The 27,095-nt window shown below is 38.9% G+C and overlaps 1 protein-coding gene across 2 annotated transcripts in view; it reads right to left on the bottom strand.

Annotated features, from left to right (window-relative positions):
- Positions 1-1,527: 1,527 nt before the first annotated feature.
- LOC131234972 (uncharacterized) overlaps positions 1,528-27,095 on the bottom strand; it is a 43,121-nt gene continuing 17,553 nt past the window's right edge. Inside the window, exons 11-15 of one of the 2 annotated variants that reach the window (XM_058232004.1) lie at positions 19,371-19,438; positions 8,398-8,467; positions 8,243-8,317; positions 5,758-5,849; positions 1,528-1,918 (exon numbers count right to left, since the gene is read on the bottom strand). In XM_058232004.1, the coding sequence (XP_058087987.1) occupies positions 1,837-1,918; positions 5,758-5,849; positions 8,243-8,317; positions 8,398-8,467; positions 19,371-19,438 (387 nt within the window). In that variant the 3' untranslated portion in view covers positions 1,528-1,836. Of the gene's footprint in view, positions 1,922-5,757; positions 5,850-8,242; positions 8,318-8,397; positions 8,468-19,370; positions 19,439-27,095 lie in introns of both variants that reach the window. The other variant, XM_058232005.1, reaches the window with a different exon arrangement.

Genomic DNA, 27,095 nt, shown 5'->3' with positions numbered 1-27,095 from the left:
CATACGGTCTGAATTCCCACGGTATCAACCAAAAGCAAGTTGCTACAGGAGATGTTACTCCTGTTACACAAGAGGTCATATCATCCAAGGCTCCACGGTGTCCACATAACATGTTAGACCTGTGCTATACGGAGATCGTATCATCCAAAGCTCATACATTCCGACCAAAGCTCATTCATTCCGGCCGCTAGTTTCGCCTGATGATTTTAGGACGTGATCGCAAAAAATGAGGCATATCCAAAACTGAACCCACAGGAAACAGTGGGGATGGAAAGGGTGACCATTGAAACTTTCCAGGGGGCCACCGTGATCTTTCCATGCCATCCGACCATTTATAAGATAATTCTCACTGAGATGTAGGAAATACACAACCATCATGCTGATCCAAAACTCCTGTGGGACCAAAAAAAAATTTAGTTGGGGCCGTTCAATCCCCACTGTTTACTGTGGTGGGCCCACTTGAGCTTTACATCTGCCTCATTTTTGGGCTTGATCTGGCAGAACTGATGGACGAAGTGGATGTCAAATGGACATGATGGTGGGCCCTACAGATTTGGGTTACAAGGCACCCGCAGCTTGCATCCCTCTTAACCCCGGTGGGAACTTCCATAGCGCCAAAAAATTCACCCCAAACTGGAAGCAATCATTGTCCAGCAATGGCGGCCAACAAGCAGACAGGAAAGAAAATACAGCAACAGTACACATTCAAGCCAAAGAAGATCAAATTTTCCATACAATATATCATCCCGATGGACTTTGATAATGGACTATCAATAGCTCAGATCTCATAACCACAGACTCCAACGGTATGAACTGAAACCTGAAAATAACTGTAAAATCTTTTGGCCCAAGCATTGTATAATTCTTTATTATGCTTGTTTGGATGCTTATTGATTTACATATGATGCCAATTGACCTGAAATTTGTGTAGGATTGCTGAATCAAAAATCAACATGGATGGTAATATCAGTAACCAGACAAATTACCGTGAAATGCCATATTGGACAAGCTAGGACTGCTGAAAATTTCTGATTTTGAGACAAATGCGCGCATCCTGTTGCAAGCCATTCAACCATCGTGTGTGTCTGTTGCATTGCCCTGGCTGCTATTCTTCTTCTTCTTCCTTAGCAGCTATTAGTTTTCTCGTGTTTTTGGGGGCCTGTTGCTTGGTTCCCTTTAGTGGTTTTTTTTTTTTTTTCCCCCTTTGAAATTCATTACTCATAAAATAAGTCCTTAACCTGATTAATGGTTCAGTTAGATTTTATAACATTGTTTTATTTTCACTTCTATATCATTAGATCTTTATTTGGGCTTCATAAATTTCTTCGATACACATCAATGTTTTAAAAAAACATTGGTTCCAAATGACGATGATGAAAATACCAACTTCCCAAACCTACCAAATAAAACTGATTCAGAAATATTAGCTCTGAAAAATAAGGTGAACAATGAATCATCAACAAGGTGGCTACTTTTTTCTTTTTGAAACGATGAACATTTTATTGAGAAAGGCTAAAGGCCAAAGAATACAAAAGAAGAGAGAAAATAATAATAATATAAAATTACAACTTGAGCCACAAAACGGGAAACTACTGATCTGTGCTTAAAATATTACAAGCGTTCACCCATTGCATAACAAACAATTTTGCCCTACTGAAAATTTCCAGACAAGCAACCCTTTCTATTCCTGAAACAACAGTTATTTCTTTCCAACCAGATGCACGTAACCCAGATAGAAATAATAAGGTGGCTACTTGCACAAATGAACAAACAAATAAAATAAGAATACAGATTAATTACCAAACCAGCATTGTAGATTGTCAATAGGATTGCATGTCAGGCAGAGGGTCTGTGGTATATGTATTTTGTTCTTGGATCCACGATAAGACCCTTCCCTCCATTCACTTCGAGATCATGCCTGCATAAACCACACTGTCAGAGAGCAAAACAGAACAGACACAGGAAAAAACAAACAAACAAAAAAAAAAAAAAAAGAGGAAGAAGAAGAAAAAAAACAGCAGAAGGACAAGACTGAGGTGCCATAGTTCACCAACATTATTAGGGCGTGTTTGGAGGGTACGCCTCCAATTAGAATCAGGTAGGTTAGCCACTGTCTGTTTCAATTTGGGCGGGGGCCTGTAAGATTTTGGCCTTTCTCCACTCTCACCGTGGACCTGTCGGGTGCCTTTCTCACTGTGAACACCTCATCTGACGCACCCATGTGGTGTGTCATCATTGGACCACATCAATCATCAGGGGTTACAGGAGATTCCTATAACGCTCGGTTACAAGCAATTTCCATCCACTTCTGGGTTTTTAAAAAAAATCTGAAACAGCAAATACTCTCACAGGTAAAATAAATGATCCGATTTGTTGATGCATCATGGATTTCTACAGGGATCTTTATTCTGAGAAATTCCAGTCGAGGCTGGGCATTCATGGGATTCAATTTGACAGAATATCAGAGGAAGATGCAAGTCAGTGGAAGGGAGGTTCATGAAAGAAGAGATTGAGACAGCTATGACAGGTATGAGTGGGGAATACACCCAGGCCCTGATGGAATCGATGTTGTTCCTTCACCATTGTTGAGAAATATTGCAAGACGACATCCTGGAAGTGTTTGAAGAGTTCCATCGAGAGGCAAGGATATGCAGAGACAGCGATTCTATCTTTATTGCCCTCATCCCCAAGAAGCCACATGCAGTAAATATCAGAGATTTTCAGGCCAATGTCTGGTACGAGATGATAGAAGATCTCATCTAAAGTCCTGGCTCTTGATCACCATTGTTGAGAAATATTGCAAGACGAAATCCAGGAAGTGTTTGAAGAGTTCCATTGAGAGGCAAGGATATGCAGAGACAGATTCTATCTTTATCGTCCTGATCCCTAAGAAGCCACATGCGGAAAATATGAGAGATTTCAGGCCAATGTCTGGTACAAGATGCTATAAGATCTCATCTAAAGTTCTGGCTCGGAAGTTTAAGGGGAGTCCTTAACAAGATTGCCATGCCTTCTCAATCTTCTGTTATTGTTGATTCATCACAGACCTTCATAGCCCACAAGTTGATCGACACAAACTCCAAAATGGGTAGAAGTGGTTTCCTCATCAAAGTTGATATGGAAAAAGCTAATGACTGCATCAACCGGAATATCTTAGACCATCTTGCTGGATAGGATGGGATTTAGGAGGCAAAACTGCAATTCCGTGATGGCCACCACCATCAACATTATAGTACGAGCTGTAATGGCTCCCTCTTTAAAAAATAAAAATAAAAAAAGCGGAAAAACCCATATTGGCCCTGTGATGGACCATTATGGGGCCATTATGACCTTTATGGGTCATTTTTTTGGGTAACAGCTACCGTAACACATAATGGTTGCCACCGTTACTGCCATGTAACGGCCATTACGGCGCATGTTTGGGAGGATTAGAGAAGGCAAATGGTGTAAGTCGACTAGGGAAGTAGGTCTAGGGATTACACGTATCAGAGAAGCTAACTCTACCACGTTGACTAAATGGTGGTGGCGCATCGGGTGCAGGAGTCGCCTTCGTTGGGAAGGATCAATTCCGCAAGGTAAGTAGAAGCTTCAAGAAAATGGGTGGACATCAAGGTAGGAAAGTCAGAACAGAGGTCTGACAATTTGGAGACAAATATCCAAGGAGTTCAGACAGTTCCTGCCGAAATGTCAGATTTACGATAGGAAATGTACCAAGGACTCGATTCAGGAAAGACAGCTGGTGTACCAAATACCTTTTTTCTGCAGCTTTTCAAACCTCTATTTCTGATAGCGGTCAATAAGGATGGCCCGGTGTTGTAATTCTATCAGTACTCAGAAGGGGGAATTGTGTGGGTAACAGAAGTTTAGACAACACCTTAAAGATTAGGTAACCATAGCTTTAGTCCAAATGCTGCATAAATTGGAGCAATACATCACCACGTCTCGAGTAGATTGCAGAGTATGGTTTCTGGAACCGGACAGACATTTCTCAGGAAGGTTGTTTTGCAATTTTTGGAGAAACGAGATTGGGGACAAGGTTGGATGGGCTTTTAACGTTTTGGACAGTGGGACTCCTATTAAGATCAACGCTTTCTGTTGGACGCATGATGCAATAAGATTCCCACTATAGATCATCTGAAGAACAGGGGCGTAATGAATACCTAGATGTCAAATGTGCAAGGAGGAAACTGCAGACCATTGGTTGTGAATTATGAATTCGCTGATAAGATTTGGAAGTGTTTAAAGTTTGGCGTCATGTGAGCACTACTGGCAATTGTTGGTGATCATTGTGCTTGTTGGAAATCAGGGGCTTGAGACCAAATGGCAAGCCATTGTGGCCTATAGGCTATAGTCCCTAAGACAGTGCTATGGATGCTGTGGCTGAAAAGAAATAGCCAAATATTCCACAGGCAAAGCAGGACGGCGTATGACGTATTCAGTAACATCATTAAGCTTTCAGAAGATTGAGACATTCAGCGCCATTGGTCAGGCCAGGACTCAGCCAAGGCTCATCCTTGCGAAATGGAAGGAGAGTATAGCTAGCAAGTGGCCCCCGAAATGGCCATGAGATTGTGTTTTCCTCTAGAAGCTCCGGCGATCCAAATTCGTGGAAGCTCCCAATGTTCTTCAATGCATTAAAATAGCTACATCAAAGCAGTTCAGTCCTATAATCTTTGAGGGGGCCTCGCGGAATGTCAGCGAGTGGGTAAATCTTGGTAATCCTCCCTGACAACCAGCTTCCATTTTTGACAAGAACAGAGAACACAGCGTGGCAGAGTTTGTCCATGTCCATTGTTTCGTGAATGGTACAGCAGACAATCTGGCTAAAAAGGGCATTAGTCGCAGGGATCTTTTGGTTGTTGATGGTCAGATGAATGGATAGCTGATTATTTTGCTTCAGGCCCTGCCCTATCTTGATTTCACTGACTCTTCATTAATTCTGGGAATCTTGAATCCTGGTTTTGTTTGGTTTCTAATGAGTTTCTGGTTGCCTTTTTGTCAGCATATGGCTTGCTGTCAGAGAAATTGTATTTTATCCTAGGGGTGTTTTCCAGATTGCCCCCTAGGTTCTGATGTCTAATTTTGTTTCCTATATTCTTTTTAATAAAATCGTCATTCATCAATAAAATATAGCAGGTACTAACTATTGCCCCCGTCCCCAGGTTAAGATGCCTCATCCAACACGTGTGGCATTCAAAAACAGGAACCCAGACCTGTCCAAATTGTGTTCACCAATGCAAAAGGAGCATAGGCTGAAAGTCACAATGATCAGCCGCTGTTTTAAGAACAGGTCCGTGTCTGTGGGGAAGGTTGTTAGAAAGATTTCATCTGGGGTTGTTGAGTGGGCATCTAGTTTTAGCAATATGGATGCTCGTGTTCTCATTTGCCCAGTTGGGCCACTAATCGCTTTGTATTATTTTCCATCCTACCTCCCCAAGGTAGCTTCTCAATAAAACTCAGTCCTTTGAAAAAAGAAGATTTAAAAAAAAAAAAAAAAGTCACACTAATCAATCTTAACTATCTGTTTTGCTCGTTGAATTTAAACTGACCATCAATAGGATGGTTAGGATTATTCAATCAGTGAACACGGTCAGCTCCATGGGCCCTACAATTCAGATGGTCAAGATTGACGCGCATGTCTGTGTCATTTGTAACGTTGGATGACACCCCACAACTTAAAAAAAGTTGTGAGAATTTCATCACTTGATTGTCAAAATAAATAAATAAATAAAAAGGGGATAAGAATGGGAACTCAACTGAAACACAAAATCTGGGATGGTCAACTGCTCGCGTGGGACATATCTGAACAGCTGGAGTAGTCGATCGACGTATGCTACTTTCCGCCACACCTGCAGCGTGATTCCAAGAAATCCAGCCACCCATGAGCTTGAATGAATACAACACCAATTCATGCAATACATTTTCAAGGGTGGGAAGATGTTTCAGGTGAACGAATTGGATAGCGAGAAAACAGTGGACCCTCCACAAAATCAAGGGTGGGAGTGGCCCCTCTTAACTGTACCCCATCATGTGGCCCACCTGAGTCATGAATGGTCATGATTTTTGGGTCCATAGACAAACGAGGGAGGGCACATCTAATGACCAGAGTGGTTGTCATAAATGCATCACGACGGGGCCCACACAAAACATTACCACTATAATTATGGTGGTTACGTAGCCATGGAATCATTTCCCTGCACGCACGCACGCATGCACACACACACAGGGCAATGATCCCAAAGTGTCACATGTATAGTACACTTGAGTTGGTGGGGTCCACTATGATCTGTGGGGGATCCAAGCTGTGCATCAGATGCAGCCGTGTGGACCACCATGAATATTGGATCACAAAAATCAGCAGAATCAACATCTAGGTGGGCCACACCACATGCAACAGTGTCAAACCATGCCCAAAACCTCTAAAATCACGTGGTGGGGCCGACCTATGTTTTGGAATAGCCTGTTTTTTGAAATGTCCCTTCAGCTGGGGGGCACACAATGAAATAGTCAAATGGCATACATGCCTACAGTAGTCATCCCCTCTCCACAAAACTCATGCCTAAAACTCTAAAACCACGTGGTGTTGGGGGCCACCAATGTTTTGGAATGGCCTAATTTTTGAAGTGTCCCTTTATCCAGGTGGGGCACACACAATGAAAGAGTCAAATGGCATATAAATATCATGATGGGACCCAAAACATCCACCTATGGTGGGTGTCCCTTCTCCACTATTCCCTTTGAATTATGGATAGAGTTAATTTTCAAGTTGCATGTAACCTGAGAGGGGGCACAACTGATGGATGGGTTGGATGTATGAAACACATCACAGTGGGCCAACTCTGCTTGCCACTTCGAACTTCCTATAGTGTCAACTACAACAGATACCAATAGTTATGGCAATGTCAACCTCTACAGCCACCAACAAGATGTTTTCCAGAAATCCAACAATCCATGAAGTGTGCCCCCTTTTTTAGGCCCTGTGCAACAAAAAAAAAAAAGAAGAAGAAAGAAAGAAAGAAAGAAAAAAAAAAAAAATCAGCCAGATCCATTACTAGTGGATCACATCACAAGAAACAACGTAGATGGGACACCCACAACTGTTTTGTCTGGGGCCACCATGTTGTTTATACGCCATCCGACTTGTTCATCATGTGCGCCCCACGTTGATGAAGGGATAACTCAAAAACTTTAGATGGGCCACAACACATGATGTATTCATACATGCACATGCATGAATTTACACATCCTGATGGTGGTACAATCGACAATACTGGATCATTCTCCTATACATATACATATAGGCATACATACATGCATAACCATGCGTTTACAAGGACATTAGCAACATCCCTTTTAAGTGGCACATGGCATTTCAAATCATCAGTCTATATCGGTAACCAATCACGCTAATCACACGATCTTGACCCTTTCAATGTGGGCTATCATTACAACAATCAATCCTTTATGAGCCATGACTTGGATGGTAAGCATCATCAAACAGAAGTTTTTTTGGTAATTTATAAGCAATCCACCATGGGATCTATTGAAAATATGTTTCAAGATGGTGACTGGACCTATTTTGTTTCTCCACTTAATCTTCATTGACCAATTATCATGCTATTGATAGGATGCTTAGGCTCGCTTGATTAGCATGAAATTTGCAATATGGCTTGCCCCCAATGGTATGGTTGAATAGATTATCCAGATAGAGGATTGGGCATGCCATGTGTCACTTGAAAGCTCTGGATGTTGCTAACACATCGCGCACGCCCACGCCCACACGCACATGCATACAGTGAATGTTGGTTGCCAACAATTAATAAAAAGCTGATTTGAGACTCCAGTCTGGCCCATTTCAGCATCTACTAATAGCTAATGTTCTTCCAAAATATTCTACATTGGTAGCAGCTTTGCAGCAGCTAATATATTCCATAACAGTTTATCATAACTGCAAGGATTCTTCATGGATAATTTGAGGGCATTCTGGTCACTGAAAAAGTGAGCAAAAGGGAGACACATATGTGGGACTTGAAAGTAAATCGTTTCTAAAACCTACTGTTCAGACTATTTGCTGATTTGGCCCCTTGGACACGATAACCACAAAATACCTGCTTTGGTGGTTTTCCAGAAACTTTAATTTCCAATAATTTTTCAAAAAGCCTGAATCAAATGCATTAGCATTCTGTTGATAAAATGATAAAAGATGGTGAAGGAAAGAGCAGACAAGATAACAGCACATTACTTCGCCATCCACAAGCAACTGCAAAGCAAGGATTGCTGCCTTCAGTCCAAATGTCGGATGCAGAACATAAATTGCCTGCAAAGCATGGCAATACTCAAAACAGGAATGCAAAGATGAGACTGTGCTTGTTAAATTATTCACAGTCAAGTGCATACATGCAGATTACGCTGGTGTTTCCGACCAAGTATTTGTTGTAAGCGCCTCATCCATCCTAAATCCGGTTGCCTGTGTTGCCTCACATTGCAAATAACCAAATGATAAGTTAGATAAAAATCCAAAAGCAAGATAAAGAGAATGTGAGGACATACTCAACCGAAGTTTCCTACCATATTAAATACACAAAATCTTCAATCCTTTCATTGGTAAATGTTAAAACATGAGAAATATGGACTGTACAGCTGTATGGCCCACCTAGAAGGCTAGAACCTTCTCTTGTCTATTCTTTAGTTAAATTGAATTATGACTCTTGGATAGGAGTGAAGGGGAATTTTGGTTGTTACTTAAAGAGTGATTTTGTCTTTTTTCACTTGCTTATTATTAATAAAAATAGGAGGAGAGGGGATGTCCAGCCCTACAATCCTCTTTTCCTTTCTTTTCACAACTCTCTCTCCTCTCTTTTCCTATTTCTTCTTATTGCTTCTACTTCTAGCATTGTTTTAAATAGCAGTAGCGTGTTGCGTAACATTTGATCCTCTGTAGCGTGCATGGTGTGTAGCGTAAGCTACACGATACTTCTATATTTTAATTATAAATAAGAAAATTATAATAAATAGTAAGAAAAAAAAAAACAAACAAACAAACAAAATATATATAAAAATGCCTAAAAGATTATTCATTTTTTCAAGTATAAGCATATGTTCAAACAAGTTATTAATTATCATTTATCAAAAGCCAATCCACATATATAAACCAAATCAAATCATTATCACATTAACAACTTTCTAAGCAAACCACTTTGATTAATAATGTTTAATTGAAACCACAAGACAAAAGTATGAAAAGAAATTAAAATCCCAAGGTTGAGAGTATTAATTAAAAAATACAAAATACAATTATCTTTTATAAATAAGAAATAAAAAACCATAGCATTCGCTACATACGCTACGCATATGCTACACGTATGCTACGACGCTACATACGCTACGACCCCTATAGTGCAAACTATAGGGGATTTACATTATTTACTAACACTACAGGTGCTCTTCAAAACGCTAACTTCTAGTTTAAGTCTACATGGTATCAAAGCAATCTTGTTTTAATCTAAGCAATCTCTTTTCCATCTACCATATCCTCTTGTTATTCTTCCGAGGGGGGGCTCTCTCATCCCTCTTGTGATGAAAATCTTTTAAGAAACTTCTGATTCCTTTTCTTTTTGTTGTGTCAAGCCTTTGTAATGATCCATGCATGAGAAGGGGATAAAGTGCTCGTGATCATTGCCTCTCGTGGGATGTGTGAACATGTGGATTGATTGCCCTTCATCAAATGCCGTGCTCGTGATCATCAACCCTCATGATTGGTTGAAATGTGTGGGTTGGTTGTTCTCTTCAAGTGTGGTGTGCATACCGGTTGTTGACCTGCAGAGCCTACCCGAAGGTTTAGGCCGGATTGTAGAAAGTGAGTGATACGTTTTTGTATTTCTATTAGAAGCTCTACTGCTGTCACAAAAAGTCAGCCCGTATTCGTATAAAAGCTTGCGGTATCAAAGCAATCTTCTTTCTAATCTAAACCGTCTCTTTTCCATCTATCATATCCTTTTTTTTATTCTTCCGAAGGGGGGCTCTCTCATCCCTCTTGTGATGAAAATCTTTTAAGAAACTTCTTATTCCTTTTCTTTTTGTTGTGTCGAGCCTTTGTAATGATCCATGTGTGAGAAGGGATAAAGTGCTCGTGATAATTGTTGGGCCTTTGTAATGATCCATGCGTGAACAGGGGATAAAGTGCTTGTGATCATTGCCTCTCGTGGGATGTGTAAATGTGTGGATTGATTGCCCTTCGTCAAATGCCATGCTCGTGATCATCAACCCTCGTGATTGGTTGAAACATATGGACTGGTTGTTCTCTTCGAGTGTGGTGTGCAAACCGATTGTAGACCTGCAAAGCCTACCCAAAGGTTAAGGCTGGATTATAGGAAGTGGGTGATATGTGTTTGTATTTCTATTAGAAGCTCTACGGCTGTCACAAAAAGTTGGCCTAGCCCGTATTCGTATAAGCTTGCAGTATCAAAGCAATCTTGTTTTAATATAAACCATCTCTTTTCCATCTACCATATCCTTTTTTTATTCTTCCGAGGGAGAGCTCTCTCATCCCTCTTGTGATGAAAATCTTTTAAGAAACTTCTAACTCCTTTTCTTTTTGTTGTGCCGGGCCTTTGTAATGATCCATGCGTGAGAAGGGGATAAAGTGCCCGTCCCGTGACCATTGCCTCTCGTGGGATGTGTGTATGTGTGGATTGATTGCCCTTCATCAAATGTCGTGCTCATGTTCATCAACCCTCGTGATTGGTTGAAACATGTGGGCTAATTGTTCCCTTCGAGTGTGGTGTGCATACCAGTTGTTGACCTGCAGAGCCAACCCAAAGGTTCAGGCCGGATTGTAGGAAGTGGGTGATACATTTTTGTATTTCCATTAGAAGCTCTACAGCTGTCACAAAAAAGTGGCTCGTATTCGTATAAGCATGCGGCATCAAAGTAATCTTGTTTCTAATCTAAACCATCTATTTTCCATATACCATATCCTTTTTTTATTCTTCCGAGGGGGGGCTCTCTCATCCCTCTTGTGATGAAAATCTTTTAAGAAACTTCTTATTGCTTTTCTTTTTGTTGTGTTGGGCCTTTGTAATGATCCATGCGTAAGAAGGGGATAAAGTGCTCATGATCATTGCCTCTCGTGGAGGTGTGAACGTGTGGATTGATTGCCCTTCGTCAAATGCCATGCTCGTGATCATCAACCCTCGTGATTGGTTGAAACGTGTGGGCTAATTGTTCTCTTCAAGTGTGGTGTGCATACCAGTTGTTGACCTGCAGAGCCTACCCAAAGGTTCAGGCCAGATTGTAGGAAGTGGGTGATACGTTTTTGTATTTCTATTAGAAGCTCTATGGCTGTCACAAAAAGTCAGCTTGTATTCGTATAAGCTTGCGGTATCAAAGCAATCATGTTTCCAATATAAACAATCTCTTTTCCATCTACCATATCCTTTTTTTATTCTTTCGAAGGGGGGCTCTTTCATCCCTCTTGTGATGAAAATCTTTTGAGAAACTTCTTATTCCTTTTTCTTTTTGTTGTGACAGGCCTTTGTAATGATCCATGCGTGAGTAGGGGATAAAGTGCTCGTGATCATTGCCTCTCGTGGGATGTGTGAACGTGTGGATTGATTGCCCTTCGTCAAATGCCGTGCTCGTGATTGGTTGAAACGTGTGGGCTGGTTGTTCTCTTCAAGTGTGGTGTGCATACCGGTTGTTGACCTGCAAAGTCTACCAAAAGGTTCAAGCCGGATTGCAGGAAGTGGGTGCTACGTTTCTTTATTTCTTTTAGAAGCTCTACGGCTACAGCTATCACAAAATGTCAGCCAGTATTCGTATAAGCTTGCGGTATCAAAGTAATCTTGTTTTTAATCTAAACAGTCTCTTTTCCATCCACCATATCCTTTCTTTATTCTTCTGAGGGGGGGCTCTCTCATCCCTCTTGTGATGAAAATCTTTTAAGAAACCTCTTGTTCCTTTTCCTTTTGTTGTGTCGGGCCTTTGTAATGATCCATGCGTGAGAAGGGGATAAAGTGCTCGTGATCATTGCCTCTTGTGGGATGTATGAACGTGTGGATTGATTGCCCTTCGTCAAATGCTGTGCTCGTGATCATCAACCCTTGTGATTGGTTGAAACGTATGGGCTGGTTATTCTCTTCAAGTGTGGTGTACATACCGGTTGTTGACTTGCAAAGCCTACCGAAAGGTTTAGGCAAGATTATAGGAAGTGGGTGATACGTTTTTGTATTTCTATTAGAAGCTCTACGGCTGTCACAAAAAGTCGGCCCATATTCGTATAAGCTTGCAGTATATATTCTAGTCCCTTGTCCCAAACGGAAGTGAGAAGTGGTTCGAGAACTAGATTCATAAATCTATCTGATTTTTTACAGGCTCAGATAAACTCTATTAAATTAAATGGAACAAACCATCTCCGTTAGTCCAAGTCATCCAACTATTTTTAATGGCAAAAGGACAATTGAAATACTTGACCACACAAAAACCTTATGAGAGTTCTAATACATATGAACAATGGATCCAGGAGAATGCTCAAATTATGGCATGATCGTGGAATAGTATGGAATCATCCATCAATACTAACGTAATGGCTTTCAATACTGCAGAGAAAGTGTGGGATGCATTACAAGAAATGTATTCATATAATAAAAACATCTCATGTACGTACCAATTATTTGAAGAGATATTTGGATTTCACCAAGGAGATAAATACCTAGGTGAATATTATTCAAATTTTAAAAGAATGTGGGAGGAACTGAATGTGTAGAAACCTCCCACTACGGATTTGGAAAAGCAATGCCAACAACATGAGTTTCGGGTGGATAAATTTTTGTTTGGTTTGAAGCCTACATATGAGCCAGTTCTCGAATAATTTTGAAGTGACAAGGATGTGCCATCTTTGAACGAGGTATATGCATGCCTCCAACATATATTCCCAAGGTCTACAAGCAAAGTCAACAATAGCTTGAATCATTTACTGGATAGAGCAAAGGCATGGTCACGGCAGTAGAGATAATCAATGTAGATGTGGTGAAGTGGGAGGAGGTCGTAGTAGAGGTCGTGAACCTAAGAACTGTACCCATTATGGGCTTACAAATCGTTGAAAATTATTGGAATATTTATGGAAAGCAAGCATGGGTTGATCAAGCATCTCACATTAGAAAGAGTAGTGGGTTTCATCCGATTAGTTCCACTTCTGCAATACAACAACCAAGTAGTATTCCAAGTTGCTGAAAAATTTGCAAAATCAACATATTCTTGCTACTTCTATTGCTCCTTCCGCTTCTACGGCTACATCAATGTCCCTAGGTATAGCTTGTTTAAGATCCAAGTTCATTGCTCTATGGCTTAATGACTCTGGAGCATCTAATCATATGACAGGTGAGTCTAGTTCATTTTCATCCACTAATACAGTATTGATGGGATGATTTGTCACATTAGAAGATGATACTCAGTCCAAAGTGAAATGCTAGGCATCAACATTCAACCTCGTTCTCTTTCTATTTTTGCCAAGTTTTTTGGTTGCAAACTTGGGTCTTGTTATATATCTTGGTATGCCCCTCTATATAGGCAAACCTACCAATCACCTTTGGGATTATGTTATTGAGAGAATTGAGTGTAAGTAAACCACCTGGAAGACAAGATATTTGTCTCTGGGAGGTCAACTTCAATTAAATTCTCTGTCCAATCTCCCCTCCTATTTCCTTTCCTTGTTCAGATGTCCTACTGATCGACAAAATTAGGAGGGACTTCTTATGGAATGGAAATTCAGAGAGTAATTGATTTCACCTTCTAAGTTGGTCTGAGGTTTGCAAACTGTATGTGGAAGGGGGAACTAGAATTTGCGTTCTCTTTGATATTAACTCCTCCCTCCTCTATAAATGGCTATGGCGTTTTGGGAAAGAGGATGAATCTCTATGGAGAAACATAATCTCTTACAAATACAGTACTGAGCTTGGAGGTTGGTTCACCAAGGCTTTTTCACTTTACAGATCCTCCTCTTCTTGGAAAGCTATCTGGAAACTTAAGGCCTCCTTTGTTAATGAATTATCCTACAACCTTGGGGATGGTTCCAAAATCATATTCTAGCTAGACATATGGATTTTGCATCGTCCTTTAGCCTCAACATTTCCTGGTATTGCTGCTATTAGTAGCAACTTATCGATTTCCATAATAGATTGTCTCTCACCAGATGGATGAGGTATCTGGAATCCTCCCTGCAAACAAGCCCTCTCTAATTCTCAACTCACTAACCTTTTGGCCCATCTCAAGTTGCTCCACCTTATCCACCCCAATCACGGAGAACCTGATTCCATCCATTGGTCTTCAGTTGCCTCAGGCTTCTTCTCCTGCAAGTCCCTTCATCCAAATGTCTCGAGCTACTCAAACGGAGCCTCCAGCCTTCCCTTCCTCCTCCATCTAGATGTCTCGAGCTAATTACTGACCTTTTGACCCATCTCAGGCAAGGTATCTCGTATCGGTATTGGTTGGCGTAACGATGCCCTCCGATACCGATACGGGGCCGTAACAGCCCGTAATGGTGCAAATTTTTTATTTTTTATTTTTTTGCCAAAAAAATATGGAAAAAATGGATTAAATCCGAAATATTCTAAGCATTCCAAATATGCATTCATTTATAAATTGGAACATGTTTATGGTGGTGTAACGGTCTACTCTTTGGTGAGAAGTTGTATCGGACTATCTGATGAATTTATGAACCAAATAACCTGAATTTGACTACAAAATTCATATATTTAATTTTCTGAATATATAATTTATATACGTAACAATTTGATATCATTTCTCCCAATAGTTCTTTGAAAAAAAAATAAATTAAATTCAGGTAGATGGCGTTGCCAATTTGGGGTTGACTTGGAGGACCAATCCATGCCCCAAATCAGCCTCAAATTCATGCAATTTATTGGCATTATCCCACTTATGAATTGGTGGACATTTATTGGATAGTGAATCATGAAAAAAATCAAAAGGCCCTATTTTAAAAATAAGCGTCCACAAATTAACAATTAAAACTATTCAAACAATTTGATTTTGGCATTGTGAGTCAACAACTACAGTTCATAATTTAATTGGTAAATTTTAAGTTAATACATGTCTCGTGTACAATATTTTAAGGGCCCGAATTAGGCGGGACTCAAATTGTGAAGTGTAGCACACAAGTGTCAAAGTTTTTTGGGCCCCACCGTGATGAATGTCAAATAATTTTAGGGCATGAGCCCAAAAATGAGGCAGATCCAAAGCTCAGGTGGACCGCACCATAAGAAACAACAATAATTAAACGTCCAACATTAAAATTTTATTGAGGGCTACAAAAGTTTTAGATCAAGCTGACATGTGTGTTTTCCCTTCATCCACGTTAGTGTGACCCAATTAACAAGTTAGATGGAAAATAAACATTACAGCGGACCCATGTAACAAAACAGTGCAAATGCACTGTTCAGCGTGCACCACAGAACACATAAAAAAATAAATAAATTTAAGTGCGTGGTTGTTTCAGTCCATTCCATTTTCGATACCGAAATGAAAAAGAAGAGAGGGAAACCAAAAAGAAAAGAGGGAAAGAAGAGAGAGAGAGAGAGAGAGAGAGAGAGAGAGAGAGAGAGAGAAGAAGAAGAAGAAGAAGAAGAAGAGAAAGGGAAAAAAAAAAGTTATGTTTTTTTTTTTTCCCTATTTTCTTTAGGCCCATAACAGCCTTTATGGCCCGTAACGGCCATTACGGTCACAGAATCGGGAGGGTGCCTGTTTCGACCCCCTATCGCGTAACGGTGTCAGCCATTATCATTATAAATCGGTCAATACGACTGTATCGTAACAGATACGGGACACCCTGATCTCAGGTTACTGCATTCACCTAGATCTTAACTAAAGGGCATACTCTCACGATAGACAATCTTCAACGCAAAAGCATGATCTTACCAAATGTCTGCAGTCTTTGTTTGGGCAATAAGGAAACTATTACTCACTTGTTCCTTCACTGCCCTTTCGTCTCTGGGATTTGGGCTACCATTTGCACCAAATTCCAAGTTTCTTAGGTCATGCTTGGCCCAATCCCTGATTTGCTCTTCTGCTGGAATGGAGTTGAAGGAGATAAAAGCTGTAAAGTTTGCTGGAGATTGGTTGTCCTTGCTGCTCTTTGCGAAATCTAGAGAGAGGAACAATCAGATGTTTTCTAATCTTTCTACGCCATAGGAGAGACTCTTAAGGGTTCATCTTTCGCAACAACAGAGAGTGGGCTTCGGTTCTCAACATTGACCCTGATCAGCTCCCTTCTAGCAGCCTCCTTTAGATACTCTCTTAGAAGACTCCTTGGGAGATACTTCTTGTCCTCTTTGCTTGTGCCCTTATAGTAGTTGGTCTCGAGTTGTATAGCTTTAGCTTTCTTTCTTCTTTTTTTTCCTTTTTCTGTTGTGTATAGTTTATGCTTTTCTTTTTTCTATTTCTACTTTGTTTTCCTTTTTAGGTTGCTTGTGGCTTCCTTTAATAAATTCAATCTTTATACAAAAAAGAAAAAAAAAAAAAAAAACCCAGTCCAAAGTATATGGTATGGGTATTGTCCATCCATGTTCTTTCCTTTTAATGTCTTTTGTTCTTTGTGTTCTTAAATTCCCTTCAAGTCTTCTATCCATTAGCAACCTCATCAAATCTCTTAACTATTTTGTGACTTCCTACCCTTCACATTGCCTTTTTTAAGATTTGAAGACGAAGAAGAAGATTGGCAAAGGGCATGAACAAAATGGGTTATACCATCTTGATCGTGAAGTTGTTGGTGCAGCAACATAAAAGAACATCTCTCCTTATCAATAGCATTACCATTTCAATCATCGTGTTTCATGTCAACCGTAAATACATTGTAAACAGGTCATTATTACTTTTTTAGCCTATTTGATAATCCTGGTGTATTTCTACTTTGAAAACCGGACCAAAAAGATTGACTTAAATTTGTGGGCCGCACCATGATGTATATGACATATCCATGCCATCCATCCGTTTTATTGGAATATTTTGGGGCATGAGCTGAAAAGAGAGGCAGATCCAATGCTCACGTGGCCCACACCAAAGGAAACAATGTCCTTAAAACATCCACCATTGAAAGTTTCCTTCACCGGGCCCACATTGATATATATTTGTCATCTAACCTGTTCTTAAGGTCACACAAACATGGATAAGGGGAAAACACAAATATCAGCTTGATCCAAAACCTCTAGGGACCCCAAGAGGTATTTAATGGTAGGCGTTCGATTCATCACAAAGTCATGTGGTGTGGTCCACTTGAGCTTTGGATCTGCCTCATTTTTGGGCTCATGCCCTAAATTCAGCTAGCATAACGGGGTGTGGATAAGCCACATACATCACAGTGGGCCCCACATTCATTTCACAGCCATGCTTGATTTTAGCATTCAAAAGGTAGGCTGTCAATGTTTGCATTGGCAGCGTTGCAGTAATTACTTAGGCAAATAATTATTACCTATTTACAAGGTATTTACATGTGACATGGAAAATCAAAGATGCCCTTAATGTATTCAACAAGGCTCTACCTCAAAGTTAGTATACATGCATACGCCCCTAATGGATATGGATGTACTTTGTACAGCTATACGGCCCACCTAGCACCTTCTCCTGTCTATTCTTTACTTAAATTTGATTAAGACTCTTTGTTAGGATTTAAAGGGGAATTATTGCTTTTGTTATTCAGGGTGTTTCCGTCTTTTTCACTGGCTTATTATTAACATAAATAGGAGTAGAGAGGATGTCCAGGTTCAGCCCTATAATCCTCTTTTCCTTTCCTTTCACAACTCTCTTCTCTCTTATCTCTTCTTCTTTCTTCTACTTCTAGTCTACAAATCTATAGTACAGAAGCAAAAGTTGGTACAAATTCAATAAAGAGTACAACAGATGGAGCACAGGTTTGATAAAAGGCAGATGAAGCAGAGTGTCACGAACCGCACAAAATCTTAAGAGGCTATTCCAGTTACTTAGCCAATTTTTACTCTTCTTGTACACCACAGGCTATGTGCATGATATGGAGTATTGAAGAAAATAGGAGAGAATGGTATAAGCATATGGTGTAGAGATCTATAGAAGTTTCTAGAGCTTTTTTTTTAAAATAGTATCTAGTAAAGAGGGTTCACGTAGAGTCATCTAGAAGGTTTTCAGAGAATTCTTGGCCATTATATGATCACCACATGTTTTCCTCCTGGCCATTGATATAGGATAGCTAGAATGTTCTTGGATCTATATGAGGAGGGCTCCACTAAACTTGTAAGAATACCTGAGTTCTAGTGTAATACAAGTTCTCTAGCCTTCATACCTCTGTTGTGTGTTCTCTCCTCTTCTAAGTAGCTTGGCTACTCTTGGGTCCCAGGCTGAATCTTTTACAAAGAGGGTGTAAATGAGTGCCACTTGGTCAACATGCTTGGGAAGCACTTAGGCTGTGAAAGTAGGCAGATCAAGAAGACACTCTAGAATCTCATTGTTGTTCCATCACCCAAACATTCTCTGGTTCATACCAACAACTATTGCAACTATTGCTATCATGGTTCCACCAAAGTGACAAGTAAGTCGGTCAATTTCGCACTGCATGTATTCTCTTGTTTCCTATGTGTACATATCTTAGTTTCTACAGAGATGGTCACTTTAGTTCTATATAGGAATGCTCATATATGCCACAAGGGACTATAATTTACCAACAACCGACAGAAAAATGTGCCAAGATGTCAACTGTCTACAGCATCCTAGCCTTCAAAAGTGTGGGCCTCACCGTGAAAATTACCGGGCACAAAAATAGGCACTCCAGTCATCTGGTGGCCAACTCAAAGTTTGGATGTCGTACACCTGTTACGGTCGGCGCTTATGCCCCAGGTGAACAGTTAACTTCCATTGTGAACATTCTCCATTTCTATATTAAATCAAATATAGACAGTTACTAAAACTTTTGTATTATTTTATTCCAACAATTCTTAGGCACTTCCATTTCCTATTTCTTAAGAACAACCGATTCCCAGTTGCCACACACAAAAGGTCCCTCTCTCAGCAATCAATATGCAACTTTACGCAGCTGAATAATTTTTTTGGTACAATTGGTTTTCATCTCATAATGGTAAGCTTCCTGGTTGACGGAAGGATACAACAGAGACATTCTGGAACAAGGTTAATGTTAGATTTTTCATTAAACCAAGAAGCATGCATTGAAGAAGATGCATATAACCCATAACGGTAACACATACCAATAGCCAAGAGTTGTGCAGCTTAGACAACAAAATCAAAGAATTGAGAGAGAGAAGAATGCAAAGCTTAGAGAATGGAATGCCCAGCCAAAAGCAATAGATCTGAAATTCAGTCAGTGATACCACACTTACGGCTGTAAAGATGCAGCAGAATGAAAGTATACAATTGTATAAGGCTTCTGTATCAAAGGCTCAAACTCCTGCAAAATTGATTGTTAAGACCACAGTCTCAGTAACACAAGCACCCAATAACTTGTGCATAAAGCATCACAGAAAAAGCACAGATAAATCAGAAAGAGAAATAGGAGGAATGACTCATACATTTTCTGTCAAAGAAAACAAACAGTATCAAGTATGGCCACGTAGCTATATAGACTCTTAGTAATCAAGAATCCACTATTCCCAGATAACAAACCATCTAAGAAAACCTGAATATGCAAGATCTCATCCTCTTCACGTATGGAAGAAATGATATATCTCCATCACAGTTGTGTTGTTTCTTTGTTGACATAATGCAACTCTTGACTTCCATTTCCAATATTAGAATATTGACATTTTTTCGTTACACAAGAAGGTAGTAGCTCTTAATAGATGTTCCTGGAGTAACGAAGGCAACACATATGAAGCAAGAAATTGCCCTCTTTACTCATAAAGAAAAGGTATATCATATTCATCACAGTCAGTGGTGATCCATCACTGTCAGTGACATTCAAACTTCTAGTTTCATCATTAGCTCAAAGCATGATGTTGTATGGCCAACTCACATGTATCAACCGAGTTCCGAAAGTAACCAGATTAGCACTCTTATTATCGATAAATTCAGGAAGGTCAAGTGAGATACTGATGTTGTTGGGTTTCACAGAAGAAAGGTTTCATGCAAACTTCAAAACTAAGCATACAGTCAAAAACTGCTTCAAAATGTAGGATGAAAAAAAAAAAAAAAATTCCAGAAAGACATGAAGATCTTAACATCATATCATGATTCTTTGCTGGCAATTTGTTGCTTTTGTCAAAGAAAAAGTGGTTACTGATTAAGATATACTCAACGTTTTAAATATCAATGATATCGGCCGATATATCCCACGATATATCTTGTATCCCACCTATGCAATACGAAACGTAGAGGTACTATTGATGTATCCCTCGTGTTCGATCCGATGAGCATTTTCAATTTCCGATCCATTTTTTTATTGAAATTATGTTAAATTGGTGTCAAGTGGTTACAAATACATTAGTTCTTCACGTTTTGCATGAAAAATATGGAGTTGAAGCTTTGATTTTGATATCCATTGGTTCTTCATGTTCTCCATTTTTTTCCTTCAACCAGCTGTCAATTGAGACTAATTTCGAAGTATTTAGGAGCATTCGATGAAATGATCATCACATACACTCTAATTTCGAAATTTGAGTGTAGGTAGTCCGATTTGGGGAAATTTTAAATTTTCCCCAATTTCTCCCAAATTGCTTGAGATATTACACTCCAAACATGAAATCAAGCATGTATGAGCGTTGATCTACTGATTTTTTAAGTCCTCATCAATTTTCAAAAAATAAAAATCATTTTAATTAAAAATTATTAAAATATTATTTTTATTTAAATTTCCCTTCAACCAGTTGTCAATTGAGACTAGTTTCAAAGTATTTATGAGTGTTTGATGAAATGATCGTCACATACACTCCAAATGTTATGCATTAATCTGAATATCGTTACATTCGTTCAGTAAAACAATGCATAGCTTAGGACCCTATACAAAGGAAACCCATTCTGTGCACTTTTTTTTTGAGATGTTATGATGTAAAAGTGTGTATTAAGGTTTTTTTAACAATCCCTAAAGTTTCATTAAAAAATTCAACTATTTTATGAATGTTTCCCCATGTTTTCCAAAAAGTGAGATAAATTATCTGATACAAACGATATATCCCGTGCAATAACCGATACGTATACATATCTCAAGGATGCACCGGTACCATATCAGCACGTTACGGGGCTGATACGGCCGTTTCAACCACACTTTGAAATTTTTTATTTCCAATGTTCTCCAGTTTTTCCACTTTTCTTCCTTTCAAGCATTAAGGAAGCTTAAAAACTAATCATAAACCAGATTTAGGCCCATTTTGAGGATCAAAACACAAGATTGGTGTTTGTGGCTGTTTCTTTCGAAGCGAAAGTGTTTTAATTCCAAGCCCACAACAAACCCAGATCAACCCTAGATATTAGAAATTCAGATATAATACCACTGTCAATCATGTGCTTTGCGGAAGCACGTTTAGCGATGATAGAACAATCAAACTAGAATCAACCTATCAAGCAATCACAAACACACGATTTTCCGTGGAATACCCTTTCGGGAAAAAACCACAACACAAAGCAACAGAGATCTCCACTATAATCGAAACTTTCGAGCAAGGTATTCAAAATCGGTCACATACCGTCCATAACGGCCAATACGTAACGGAAACGGTCGATACCGTTACACAATATAGGGCCGTAACGGTGACCCCCTGATTTTTGGAATTGTAACGGCCGTTACGACCCATAACAGTTTTTTAAATGGTTTTTTTTTTTTTTTTTTGTCATTTTAAGTTGCGATTTTTATCATTATTTGGCACTTTTCTCTTTCAAATTTTTTCCTAAACTATTCTACTGCAAATTCCAACCAGTCTTAGCTGATTTTATTTTTTTTATTTTCGGACTATTTTCGGCCGATTTTAAAAAATTAGGAAAAATCTTTTTTTCAATGTTTTTTCTTTTTTAACAGTTGAATATAATGTGTTAATCATAGTAAAACATATGAATGTGCATTTAACATATTATACAACTGATTTTATATTTTTTTTTATTTTCAGACTATTTTCGGCCGATTTTTAAAAATTACGAAAAAATCATTTTTTCCATGTTTTTCTGATTTAACGGTTGAATATGTTGCGTTAATCTTAGTAGAACATATCAATGTGCATTTAACATATTATGCAACTGATTTTATATTTTTTTATTTCTTTTTCTTTTCAAATTATTTTCAGTTGATTTTTAAAAATTAGGAAAAATCATTTTTCCAAGCTTTTTCTTTTTAATGGTTGAATATAATGTATTAGTCATAGTAGAACATATCAATGTGCATTTAACATATTATGCAACTAATCTTTTTTTAAAAAAATAATAAAAATAAAAAAATTCAGGACTATTTTCGGCCAATTTCTAAAAATTAAGAAAAATCTTTTTTTTTCAAACTTTTTCTGTTTTAATGGTTGAATATGATGTGTTAGAAGATATCAATGTGCATTTAACATATTATGCAACTGATTTTATTTTTATTTTATTTTTATTTTTTTCGGACTATTTTTGGGTGATTTTTTAAAAAATTAGGAAAAATCATTTTTTTTTCATTCTTTTTCTGTTTTAATGGTTGAATATGATGCGTTAATCATAGTAAAACATATCAATGTGCATTTAACATATTATGCAACTGGTTTTTTATTTTATTTATTTTTTTCATTTTCGAATCAGTAACTTTATGTTTATATTTTCTTATTTTGGACAGGTTTTGGAGCTTCGTAGGGTTCAGAACTTAATTTCTTTTTATCAATCAGATTTAGAAGTTCGAACTTTATTTCGTTAATCTATTAACATTAAGTTTCAAGATTTAATTAATTCATTCTCCTATAAAAACTGAATTTAAACTTAGAGAATCGAATAGACTCTCACATATGTCATGTCTACCTAAGAAAATGTCTGGGTCTGACCAAAAAGAAAGTGAGAATATTAGATTGCAACAAGTCAGAGGGTAGGTGGTACTAGGCACCAAATGAAGCACAACTATTATGATAGACTAACAACTGATGGAATTACGCAACTCAAACAACATTTGGCACATCGAAAGGGTCAAGTTATGGGACGTACTAGAGTACCAAAAGAAATAATGACCTTAATGCAAGCAAGTTCAGATGAGTAGAAGGAAAAATGTGCTGCTTGGCAGAAGAAGAGATGACATTTTGGAGGCGATCTGACAGGAGATGTTTGGTCCTAAATATATGGGTGTTCGTGATAAAAATATTATTGATTCTGATAAAGATTTAGATCGGGCAGTAATTATGGTTAGGAGAGAGCTTGTGCTTTGCTCCTGAAGAGGAAGAACGCCGGTCCATGTTTGGCGCAAGGGGGTCTATACGTGATACCAGGGGGACGCAGTGGGAGTGCGACTGCATCTGCAAGTGGGGGTGGGGGTGAGAGTAGGTTGGATGGATTACAACGTATTTTTGGCAGCTAACGAGAGGCATCTTCACATGATGTCCTCGTACATTTGGAAGAAATAAATGAGCCTAGGAGACCCTCTGTTGATCTATTTCTATTTAGGAAAGAATCAACTAAACAAAAGAAGATAAAACAAATGTGGAGTAAAACTTTCATTGAGAAGCTAGGTATGGCAGCAGCAAAGTTATTTATACATGCCAACATACCTCCTAACGCGGCCAATTCTCTGTATTGGCAAGTGGTAATTGATGCAGCAGTAGAAGCAGGTGAATGAATAAAAGCTCCCATGGCTAGGGAGATTAGTAGGAAATGGACAGATGCAGAGTATGCGGATGTGAAAGCATACATAGCTACCTTTAAACCCATATGGCAGCATGATCAACTTCATGTTGTACTGCTACTTGGGAACGGTGTACCATAAGTTAATTGCTGCCTCAGCCGAAACAAAAAATGCTAATTATATTTTTTTTCCCTAATGGATAAAGTGGTGGATGAGATTGGAGAGGAGAATGTGGTGCAAATTATGACAGATAACAAAGCAACATATAAGGTTGCATGACAAAAGTTAATGATAAAGAGAGCACATATTTTGGTCATCATGTGTTGCCCATTGTATTGATCTTATATTAGAAGATATTGGAAAGAAAAAGAGTGTTAGGGAAATAGTCAAAAGGGCAAGACAAGTAACAACATTTGTTTACAACCATAATCAAGTAATCGCAGTAATGAGGAAATTCATGGAGGGACGAGAGTTGTTGAGGCCTGCGGTGACTAGATTTATAACAAACTTTATAGCCTTGGAGAGTTTATACCAGCATAGGGAAGTCGAGTGAGATGTTCGCTTCCCAGGATTGGCTCAACACAAAACATGAAAAGAAGACATCAGGGACACCAATTGATGTTGTAAACACCACAAGGGACAACAAATATCGGAAGAAGGTCCAGAGGATCCTAAAGGTGATGGAGCCACTAATGAATGTATTCCATCTTATTGAAACCGACGAAGCACCTACCATGGGCTTCCTCTACGATGCCATGGATAAGGTGAAGTTGGTAATTCAACGTGATTGTATAAGATGGGAGTCTTATTGAAAGATGCTCGACAAGAGATGAATAACACAACTCCATCACGATCTTCATGCAGCAGCTTACTACCTAAATCCTAAGTATAGATATGCCCGATCATTTGTTGCAAATAATAAAGCTCGTGTCGGGCTAGGCTAAGAATGCGATAAAGAGATTAGAGCCTGACTTAGATATGCAAATAGAGGCGTTAAATGAATTAGATACATTTGAAAATCACCAGTGTAGCTTTGGAGATGCTCTTGCATAGCATGCAGTATCTAGGTTGCAACCAGCCGAATTGTGGATGAATTTCGGAGAGAGTACGAAGGCTCTCCAAAAAATTGTAGTAAAAGCTTTAAGCCAGAAGACATCTTCTAGCTGTGAAGAGTTGTTTTGCACTTATTCATTCAAAGAGTAAAAATAGATTGTAGACTAAAATGTTGCATAGACTTGTCTTCATGCACTACAACATGAGGCTAAGAATGTGGTGACATCATATGAGCATTACAGGCGCTGGCGCCACAGACTACTGTCTAATAATTTGGACAATATTTATGATGAAGACGACTCGCTTCTACCTTGGTTGAAAGCAAGGGAAAAACAGATTAAACAGGATAGTGAAGAATTGAAAGTTAATGACCCAATAATATACACGACACAGCAAGAGAGTTGTGCAGCTGTGTTGGACCCAAAAAGAGGGGCAGCTTTCATGCAAAGTCCGGCTCAAGTTCAACAAAAGAGTACGAGCAGTAATAGCAGCGAGACCGAGTCGGATGATCATGATGGTAGCGGTGATGACCTCCTTGATGTTGGTCCCACTTCTGGTGTTGTTGAGCACACCATACAACCCGTATACAGATCATAAGGCCGATGAATATCGACAAGGTACACGAGGTCGGACTTATGAATGTATCGAGTCACGATACAGCCAGCAGGAAGAGGCTAAGTCTAGTGTTGCATCGGGAGGTCCGGAACATCAGCAAGCCCATGGTCTCGGGCATTATTATGGACATTCTTATGGCCAATGGAATTATAGTTATACGGAGCATGTTCTGTCACATTCATGCTGGAGTAGTCATCCTGATCCATGTCCATATAATTATAGATATCCAGATCCAAATCCAAGTTACTCATCACAGACACATTCTTAATCTCAAGATTCTCAACAACCTAAATATGGGCACCAGTAAGGCTATTCAACGGGCACTGGTGGATATCCTTACTCGGGGTCGGAGTCGTTGCCCAGTCACAATCAATCATCCTCTAGTTTCGTTGACCCAGTCTTTCCCTCTAGCACCGGATATTATGGATATGCAACACCTATTCCACAGCCGCAACCTGATGATGACAATGACGTGGAGGTAGAGGTCGAGCAACCACAACAAAGCAGATTTTCATTTTGGTGGTGAGTGGTAACTCATGAATTTTATTATGGTAACTGTAAGTATATATTTTTATTAATGTAAGTATTGTTATATACTCATTAGTCCATTACCCACACATTCATCAAGCAAGCACACACTTGACACTGCCGAACTTGGATGCAGATTTCCTGCGAAAGGCAAGTTCCTGTGCTGGGATGCTATCTGGGTCCCACAATGATGTTTGTAAGGCATCCACACTGTCCATCCGTTGTGGGAGCTCATTTTAAGACATGATACCAAAAATGAGGTTGATTCAAAACTCAAGTGGGCTGAACGAGAGGGAAAACCGGAGAAAGAGTTTCCTACCGTTGAAACCTTCCTGGGATCTACCTTGATATTTATATGCCATCCAAACAGTTTATAAGGTCCTTCCCACTCAGATGAAGTGAAAACATCAAAAACTTCGCCCGATATGAAACTTTGTGGCCATACGAATGTTTCAAACAGTGGTCATTGAATCTACATTGTTTCCTCCTGTACGTCCCACTTGAGTTTTAGATGCACCTCATTTTTTGTCACATGTCCTTAAATGAGCTCCCAAAACGAATGGACGGTGTGGATTTATCATAACATCATGGTGGGACCCAACTTGCATCCCAGCATAGGAACTTCCTGCAAAAGGCTTTGTCAGGAAATCCGCGTCCACCGAACTTGTACTTAAAATAACTCCCCTAACAACCAATCAAGTAATCCTTAATCAAGTTGCAAGGGAGTATATCAGACACTAATATATATATATATATATATATATATATATATATATATATATATATATATATATATATATATATATATTCTTGACTTGAGGATGACAAGACATGAATCAGAGAATAGGAGAAGTCTCTGACATGTTGAAGACTTTAAAATAGAATGACCATTGTAATTTATGCAAGTCCTCACTCCTCAGATATGTTAATATAGAATAAATTATGGAAAAAATTGCAAACACCTACACATGTGAGATATTTTGATATTACATTTATTCTAATATATCTATCATTGATATTAGATAGTTAGAAAATTAAATATATGAGTTTTGCAGTCAATTCCAGGTTATCACGTTCATAAATTCAGTAAACAACCCGATACAACTTTCTCACCAAAGAGTGGACCGTTACA

The sequence above is a fragment of the Magnolia sinica genome, chromosome 19 (genome assembly GCF_029962835.1).
Source record: "Magnolia sinica isolate HGM2019 chromosome 19, MsV1, whole genome shotgun sequence".
Lineage (NCBI taxonomy): Eukaryota > Viridiplantae > Streptophyta > Magnoliopsida > Magnoliales > Magnoliaceae > Magnolia > Magnolia sinica.
Note: the sequence above shows the minus strand (reverse complement) of the source record. Positions and strands in the feature narration are given on the sequence as shown.